The following is a 9,432-nucleotide window of genomic DNA, read 5'->3' as shown; positions in this document are numbered from 1 at the left end:
TTTATAACGTCTGACAATTTTTCTGTCGAAAAAAAAAAACGAATGAAGCTTTGCGCAAACTAGCCTCACAGCGCATTTTTTTTTTCATTTTCCGTTTATTTGTTATTAATTTTCAAATTTTTTTTAACGCTAACATGATATAATTGTTTATTAATATATAAATAAAAAATTTGCACTTACGACAATTGTTTTATCAACATCTTTGCATTTCACAGGTAAAGTTTCCTCGCACACTTTTCGACGTTCTCGGAAAGTTGCTGACATTGGATAAACATAACACACTCTGAGATTGTTTTAAAATTTGAAAAAATATTTATAGTAATAGAAGAGACTTCTATCTTCAAATTCCACACATTTTTAACGTGAAAAAAACATAATACTGAATAGCAGCACTTGAAAAGTGCCAAATTCGAATTTGCACAAAGTAGCCCCACGTGACGGTATACTCTCAGAGATTTTTTAACTGATTCGGAGTTTCAACACATTCATTGCCCACCATGTGTAGGTGGTAATACTATACCTATTATTGAAAAGTGGTAATCTATAATAATAAAATCAAAGTTAAATTTTCCCATTTTAGCAACCGGCTTAATTTTTACATTTTACAATAAGTTTATTTTAATAAACAATATGTTTTTGTCATGACAACACATATTTTCTGGAAAAATATTTGCTGTACTGACACAAACTTTTCATCACATGATATCGCGTGATCCGGCAACGAACGTGCTTATCTGTATTATACGTTTTTTTTCCTTCTCTTTTTTTTCTGATGCTTACATAATCTCACTTGTTGCTTACATTATCTGGACTTAATATAACTCTACTTAGTTATGCGATACATCAAAGGGAAATCACTGTAATCGAATTAAAAATACAAGATTTGTAGGAAAAATTCATTTTCATGTAAAAGATCAAAAGGAATATATATTTTCGTTTTCGGTAGAAAAAAAATCGTTCGCCAATACTTGCACCCAAATACAGTTTGTTTCGCCGAATTTACTATTTTATCGCATTTGGCTATGTGGCGAATGCTCATCGCGGGCCCTGAATATGACAATATTTATTTTTCAACCAAAAGCGATAAAAATTAAAGGTAGATAAAACCCGAATCACCTGATTCAGGTTTTGAATTTAAGCTGGAAAATTTTAAGTTAGATAAAAATTTTACGTTTTTCACACGAATTATCCTCAGTTCCAATTATTCTAGTTGCTTATCTCATTCGCCCGTGATCCTCATATCAATAGATTAGTAAATATTCCTTCATTAGATTTCCACAGATATAGCAATAACCGAGGATCTGTAATTTTGTGCGTAGAATATAGAAACATCAACAAAATAAAGTGTAAGTTATGTTTTTAATACTTTTTATCATAAATTAAAATAAGTATTTTATTTGTTTATTTCGAAATTTATTTAACTTTCGATAATTTTTTCTTTTACCTATTTGAAACAAAAAAAGAATTTTGATGCAAAAATTTTAATGTGAAGTTCTGCAACCTTTTTAAGGTACCTAATACTGTTCCAGGTAGTCTCAAAGCACTTGAAATAAGACTTGTACTGAGTATTTCAAATTTAAATATTTTAAATGTTATAAATATTACAACGGTCATAATGTTTCACAACTGTTTTAAAAATAAATTTAATTTTTTTGTAAACGAATATGTATTGACATCGAAAAAGAATATTTGAAATTTTATTAAGTATTAAGTTAAATATTAAGTTTTAGTTCATTATGTGTAGTTATTAGAATCATTTTTTCATTGCAATCTTTAATCTGATTTTGAACTTCATTGCTGTATTTTCTCAATGTGGAAAATTGAAAAAAATTGTTTTATTTATATACTTACCCCTCTATGCACTTTGGAAGAAATTATTTTTCTTGTATAAATAACTCAAAACGTATAGAAAGTTTTAAGAAAATTATTATGTAATGAGCATTAATGTAAGAAATTAAAGATACTCCAAGCGCGTTTAAATACATTGTTAAATTTAAGATCTTATTTTAAAGCAGCAAAGATATTTTTAATATTAAAGAGATAGTTAAGAGAAGAAATTTTTATTTAGTTTACAATGAATATATTACTACTCCACTGCAGTGCAATTGAAAAATCAACGCAAGCTATAAAGAATTCAAAATTTAGATTTTTCTATATTTTACATCTTTGTATGGTAAGCTACATATTGCAATTTTTTTTAAAGTAAATTTTGTTTTATCAGTTTTTGGAAGTTCTATTTTAGCGTTCATAACATTAGCAATAGAAGGAAAATAATTGTCAAGCCAATTTTCTTGGAATGAATCAAGGAGCACTTACGTTGTTCTTTTGAATTGCACAGCAGTATGCAAATATTGAGTTAATATCGAACCCGCAAAATCAAGCAAGTTCGTTCCTAAAGGGTAAACACAGAATGACCACAACCAGAAGAATTTTAAAAGTAGTAGAGAAAGATGCTAGAAAAAAATATTTTTTGTTTATTCTTAGATACCAAAATATATTAATTAATTAAAGGGAATATGTTTAGATGTTAAAACTGCTTATTTTAACTTTTAAAATTAAAGTTGAAATGTTCAACAGTGCCTTAAAACTTTTGCAACTACTTTTAAAATTTTGTCCACCTAGTTATTAGAAGAGAAATGTGAAGGAATTCCATTTACCATATCGTGTTTAAATTCACTCAGTTTTTATTTAGTTTACAATGAATATTTTACCACTATGTACATATTGAGTTAATATTTAACCCGGTTAAGGGTTAATACAGAGTGATCTCAACCGAAGGAATTTTAAAAGAAGTGGAGAAAGATGCTTGAAAAAATATTCAATACAATTGTAAATTAAAGGGAATATGTTTAGATGTTAAAACTGCATACTCTAAATTTCAAAATTGAATTTAAACTTCTAAAATATTCCACAGTCAAATAAAACGTATGCTACCACTTTTAAATTTTTAGCATCCCTCCTGGTATTAAGCAAGAAATTTGATAGAATTCCATTTATCATACTAAGTTTAAAATTACCATCAATGATATTATTCCTTAAATTCATTATATCACCCTTTAGTACAGTAAAATCTGTTATCTATTACGCTTTTTAAAAAAAAGAGTTTTCAGTGGTCATAATTATATGTATATATATACATATATATATATTAATTATATGTATATAAAAGAATAAGTATTAAAAGAAAGAAAAACGAAGAAAATTAAGAAAAATTAAACTTTTATATACATTAGTAGAAATAAATTATATGAAATCAATTAACAAATTAATTTTTAAGCTTTGAAGATAATTGTATAAATTTACAATTGTTTTTAAATAATTCAATACTTTTAATCAATTTTAGAAAACTGTTCGCTGTAGAACGTAATACTGTTATTAAAATAAGTATTGCATCATAGCTTGCGCATAAATTTGTTAGATGAGCAAGTTTATCTCTTACAAAACAGAAAATAATATTGTTAGCATCATATGTCCCCTGACGTAATTGTGACGTAGGTTCTGGCTATTTTTGGAAGAGTCGCTGCGTTGACAAAAATTTTCATAAAAGATACGTAATTTAAACCGCTATTTATGGGTTCAATTTCTCATAAATGGTTTTTAACACAAGGAAGAACGACTATTCAGTATGAAAAGAATTTTCATTATTTTCAGCCAAAAACATGTTTAATATATTCAACGAAAAATTTAAACCTTGTATAACAAATACCAATTCGCATTTTCGATAGTTGCAAACTAAATTCGCATTTATTTGAGCTTAACACATTTTTTTGTTTTTAAAAGTTGAAATATATTTTAAAATAAAACGTGTTATTGTGTCGTTTAATAAGATCTGTAATTATCATTTTGATATCGATAGCGGGTGGGGATTGAGTCTTTTAATATCTATATCAATCGAAGATTAAAAATACCTACAGAAGTTAATTCTAATGCGAATGTGTTTTGATATTTACTAGAAGCACTAGATATCATTTATGTGTCTGACGCTTGAGGTTAAAAAGTAGTAGGCTCTAAAATTACTTGAAAATTAATTTTTAAATCATTATCGAGGATGAATATTAAAATCAAAAAAACAGATGTCTGTCAGGTTGTAGAAAATGTAGTTATCGACAATGTCAGCCTTCATCGATCAAATGTTACTCCGAAGTTACTATTGAGTTAACAAGTCTTATATACTAGAGAATTGATGTTTAATAATCGTATAAGATAGTTATTCCACAATAATCCTCCGGCAGAATTTTATCAGGAATAGAATTGGACCATCTGTCGATGGTTGCGAGTCTGCAAAGCTAGGTGTCTCCAGATCACGTCCGGATCACCAATGTATGGAATGGATCACGTCCAGGTCACCAATGTAGGAAATGAAGTTATCGATAATGTCAACCTTCATGATTCAAAAGGTACATGAAGATGGTATCGAGTTAACGCGTTTTATATACTAGTGTATTGATGTTTAATATTTGTGGTAATAGTTGCGCCACAATGTTTCTCTGCGAACATTTCTCAGTGGTAGACATTTTTTGATAGAAACTATCCCACTTTAGTTGTACTTAAAAACCTCCAACAAGTAACGCAAAGGTTTTTAAACCCATGATCTAACATTTGCATGTGTAGTTTCCAATTAGCCCTAGGTTTCGGCGATTTCGGAATCTTAACATGGCTGTTAATAGTTAGGAAATATCGTTGTTTCCGGGTATATATTGCGTTTTTTTCTCAATCTAACTAATTTATGTTATTTTTACGCCGATCATTACTAATGTTACTCATACGAAGTTTTCAATATTCATTACAATAACTATTTTATGAACGTTAACGGATACTATTAACCAATGTTATGATATTTGTCGCTGTTGATGATAATTGCAATATTAATGAGTTTATTATTATCGATAATTCTAGCGATATTATCATCTCTGATTTTTATACCTGTGGATTTTGCGGATAATTATTATACGTTTTATATTCATCGTTAGGTATTTTGATGATGCTGTGAATAATCCTTAAAATATGGTATTAGCGATATTTAATTAGTATTTATATAAGATCTCCCAATTTACATACAAGGGGTCGTTTGAAACTATGAGTTTATTATTTTCTGGAATAAAGAAGGGAACGAATAAGGCATGTCATTCCATGAAGCGAACATTCAATATTTTGGAAAATTGTAATAAATTATTTTACAGAAACGAATTGAAAAATGTAAAACAATATCTCTGAACAATTGTAGCCTTGAATAAAATCTTCTACAAAAAAAACTAAGCATAAATTCGTGACATTTTTTTACAAATAAAAATAAAAGCTGTTTCGATTTTAACTCCTTTAGAGTGTTTATAAATATAATAGTTTTTTTAAATAATATAGTAGTTTTAGTATAATGTAGTAGTTTTTATAGTTAATATAGCAGGTTTTAAAATATAATATATTTCTTTGTTTTTAACAATTGACGTGAGTGATGCCTGTGTTTGCTCTAAATATTTTTTTCCCGAAAAATGCTTTTCGATCTTTTTTATTCTGCCGTAAATAATTTTTGTTGCAAATATTCAATATTTCTTCAATAAAACAAAAAACAAATTGCATTATTTTCTTCTTGTTAAGCAAGCAAAAATAATTCACTCACTCAAATTATAAAACTATATAATGTTTATTTAAAATAAAGGCATCTGTACTATAACTAGTTAAAAATTGCATTTTTATTTTTAAACAATTTTTTTTAATAAATTTCTTACTTTCGAATTGTTTTAAATTCAAAGCTTATGAAATTTTGAAGAAACGTGATTAATAAAATATTTCCTGGAAAAATTAAATAAAGGTAAAGTTTATCTTCTTGAAATTTTAGAATTTTAAAGATAACTGACTTTGCGTCTAAAGCTTAAGCAGATAAGAGGATTAATTTACCCATACTTTTACTTACTTGTTGATTAATTATTTACTAATTTAATACTTTCTCATTTTTTAAAAAAGATTTTCAAATTTATTTTTATTAAATTATTAATCTAAAACCTGTTAAAGTAATGCACATTTAAGAATGATGGAATAATAAACTTAAATTTAATCTTTAACTTTATAATGAATAAACTTATTTAATAATGGATAATTTTTGCAGTTACCTATGATGCAGATTTAATAATCCATTATGTGAAATACAAAGTATGTTTACAAATAAAGCTTTAAATATCTATTATAATTTATATAATCTGTCAAAACAAATTTTAGATTCCTATTTTTTTACGCTCAGAAATAATTTGCAGAAATACAAGTAACTTTAAAATTTTTAACTGGCTTGAACAATTAGGTTATGAAAATATTATTAGGTTATGCATTTTAAAAGAAGTTAAAACTTATTTTTATTTCAATTAGTTTTAATATATTTAATGTGCAATTTTAAAAAAATGCAATTTAATTTGTCTCTAAATATTTTCATTTTAAAACAGCAGCCTTGTTGTTGCAAATCACGTATATTTCAAATTTTCTTTTATTAGTTTTCTGAAAATATATTACTCCTTTTTGCTTAATAAATATTAGAATCCAATAAAATAATGAGAATAAGTAAAAATGCAACAAGGTTAACCAAAATTACGGAAAGATCTTAAATTTGCTATTTTTTTTATTGGTTTCTAATTAATTATAAGTTTTCGCCAAAATAAATAACGCCACTGAAAATCAAGCAACGCACAGTCTGCCTTAAATTCGCTTGATTTCTTAAGCAGACTTGCTAGCTTGGCCCGTAAGGAATAGAAACAACAACTTATTGCTATTTCTCAAAATGTATAATGTGTAAACGACGGTTATAAAATAAAATTCGTTCATATTTATTTAACCTACTTAATTACTCAATCAAAACTGCCACCACAACTTACATCACAAATTATTCATATTTAAAACCAAAACTTTTTTTTTGCATTCGCTTTCAATAGTAAACAGGGGGGAAAATGCTAGAAAAAGTTGTTAATTTTTATTTCTTAGTTGTTAATTTTTAAGGCACCCATGGTATCCCTTGCTCTTAAGAAATATTTTAAGTTGATAGTTTTATTTTCTGTGATTAAATTCTTTATAAAATGTTTTTCAAATCATATGAATTTAAGGAAATTAAAATTTTAACTCTTAACGTCTGCTAAGAAGTAAAATCTTGAGTAGTTCTTACAGAAATTTCGTAGCAATTAGGGGGCACATACCGACGTAGCACTTATCGAGTGCATAGCGAATATACTTTAATTTGATGCATATTATTTTTTTTAATCTTATCAGTATCAATATAATCGTTCCATGTGATCTGAGATGATTCTCGATTATTGTAATCAGCCGAAAGATAAGTTCAAGTAATATTAATCAAATGGTTTTAGTTTTCCCTTCGTCATGATTTATCTTACACAAATATTATCATTACTGTGTTTATTGAGAACAGCGTTTTTATTTATCTTTCATTAATTTTTTTTTTCTTTCACTGAAGCATTTCTTCTGAGGATTTATCTATAACTTAAGCATTTCTTCGTTTATTAAAATTATTTTTAAGTTTATCGATTTCTTTTAAAACAAATATCGGGTTGTCTGTAAAATATTATTTTTCTTTCAATTGTAGACTATTACACAATTACTACCTATCTATAATTGAGACAGTAACATAATCACATTACGTTATTTTTTATTAATTAATTCACTGTATTTTTAGTTAAGCATTTCTTTAGAAGAATTTACCGGTTTTAATCATTTTTTTTAATGTTTATCAATTTTTAACCTCTTCTTTTATTATCCCGAGTTAACTCGGGTATGTATGTATTGCAAATATTTATTATCCCGAGTTAACTCGGGTATGTATATATTGCAAATATTTATTATCCCGAGTTAACTCGGCTATGTGTATATTGCAAATATTTATTATCCCGAGAAAACTCGGGCGTAGAAGAATTTGTTAGTACGCTTTGTTTTATTACGTTTTTACTCAGCCTGAGGCATAAAAATAATAATAAACTGCTATGATTGGAAGTTTTCCAAGTTTTGCTGTTGGATTGTAGGACTGTATTCTTGTTTTGTGTGATTGTAAATATGATGGTAGCTGAACTTACATTAAGAAAAGAGTAAGAAAAAAAATGGCGTATCACTTCACTGGCGTTGAAAAGTCTTGTTGTCCCTTGTTTTAGAAACTATCATACAAAGACTAATATTTAACCTTTTTCATTTACTCGAGATAAGTCGGGATGGTAAATCGATAGTAAATTAAATGTGTTTTACAAATGAAACAATTTACAATTTCAACTTAAAACTAGTGTGTTATGTTCTGTTTTAGTTTCTTGTATTATTAATAAAATAAAAAAATTGATTTTTTGCATTTTTTTTATAAAGAAATAGGTATGGGAAGCGGTTAAACAAATATCTATTTGTCTATAAACACTATAACTTTGAAATGAAATTTTTCAATTGAAGATCGTTAATCAATAGAACACTGTAAAATATTGCTTAATTATAACTAAATAGTAATGTAATCAAATTAGGTTATATTATTTTGTTTTACTCAGGCATTTCTTAGAAGAACTGCCGATTGCTTAAATCAATATTTTTACTTTTATCATTTTTTTAATACAAATATACATTCATCTAAAATATTTCCCCAACTTTTCAGTTATGACAACTTTGAAAATTGAAGATCGTTAGACAATAAAGGCTTAACTTTTGCTGAAATAGTGACTTATTCCAACTAGCTTTATTTTTACTTGTACAGTGCTTAAAAAAAAGCCCTGAATAACTTTTCATCTAATGCTCGAATTCTTACAATTATATGCATCTTGGCTACCTCTTTTACATCGGTATTACTTCATTAATTCGGATTCTGTATGCCTGAAGAAATTGATCTGAATATTTAATAGATATTCTGCTATAGATCTGTTTCATTGAGAGATAATGCATTTATATCTACCACCTCATCTTACAAATAACAATGTCTGTAGGGTAGATACCGGGTTAAATTTAGCAACTTTGATACATGACCAACAAAAATATAATACTAAGAAACAAGACGAACTCGGGCCACGATAGCTTCGTTGGTTGGGCGTTGGGCTCGTGTGAATGCCGCCGACCGAAGAATTCCCGTGTATTAAATAGTGACCGGTGAACGTTAAATCTGTCGGGGTCACTGACTCCTCCAAGTTCCCATAATAAATTAATACCTCTGGGGATAGTGAATTGGAGACTGATCGTTTTCTGGTTCAGATCAAAATTGCGATCTGGGGATGAATGAATGGGTCCTCCGGTTAAAACGGGTAACGATGTGTGTGTGGCTGAATTCGTATTCTTGGTAATGGAAGGCGTCACTGAAAAAAACAAGAAACGTACCATCTCCTCTAAAAATCCGCTAGGATTCCCATAGTATGCTTGCTGATATTTGCAAGTGGTATTAGTAACAACAGCAACAACTAGACAAACTCAGTCATTACATTGAAAACC

At 27.6% G+C, this 9,432-nt stretch overlaps 2 protein-coding genes across 2 annotated transcripts in view; both read left to right on the top strand.

Annotated features, from left to right (window-relative positions):
• The window catches only part of LOC122270406 (uncharacterized), a 2,484-nt gene extending 2,213 nt beyond the window's left edge, over positions 1–271 (top strand). The window contains exon 2 of the mRNA XM_043047605.1: positions 216–271. Within this exon, the coding sequence (XP_042903539.1) occupies positions 216–271 (56 nt within the window). The remainder of the gene's footprint in view (positions 1–215) is intronic.
• A 934-nt stretch (positions 272–1,205) lies between these two features.
• LOC107457271 (uncharacterized) overlaps positions 1,206–9,432 on the top strand; it is a 53,848-nt gene continuing 45,621 nt past the window's right edge. The window contains exon 1 of the mRNA XM_016075397.4: positions 1,206–1,346. The gene's annotated coding sequence lies outside the window, so the exon portion shown is untranslated. The remainder of the gene's footprint in view (positions 1,347–9,432) is intronic.

The sequence above is a fragment of the Parasteatoda tepidariorum genome, chromosome 5 (assembly GCF_043381705.1).
Source record: "Parasteatoda tepidariorum isolate YZ-2023 chromosome 5, CAS_Ptep_4.0, whole genome shotgun sequence".
Classification (NCBI taxonomy): Eukaryota; Metazoa; Arthropoda; class Arachnida; order Araneae; family Theridiidae; genus Parasteatoda; species Parasteatoda tepidariorum.
The sequence above is the reverse complement of the archived record's forward strand: the minus strand, read 5'-3'. Positions and strand labels throughout refer to the sequence as shown.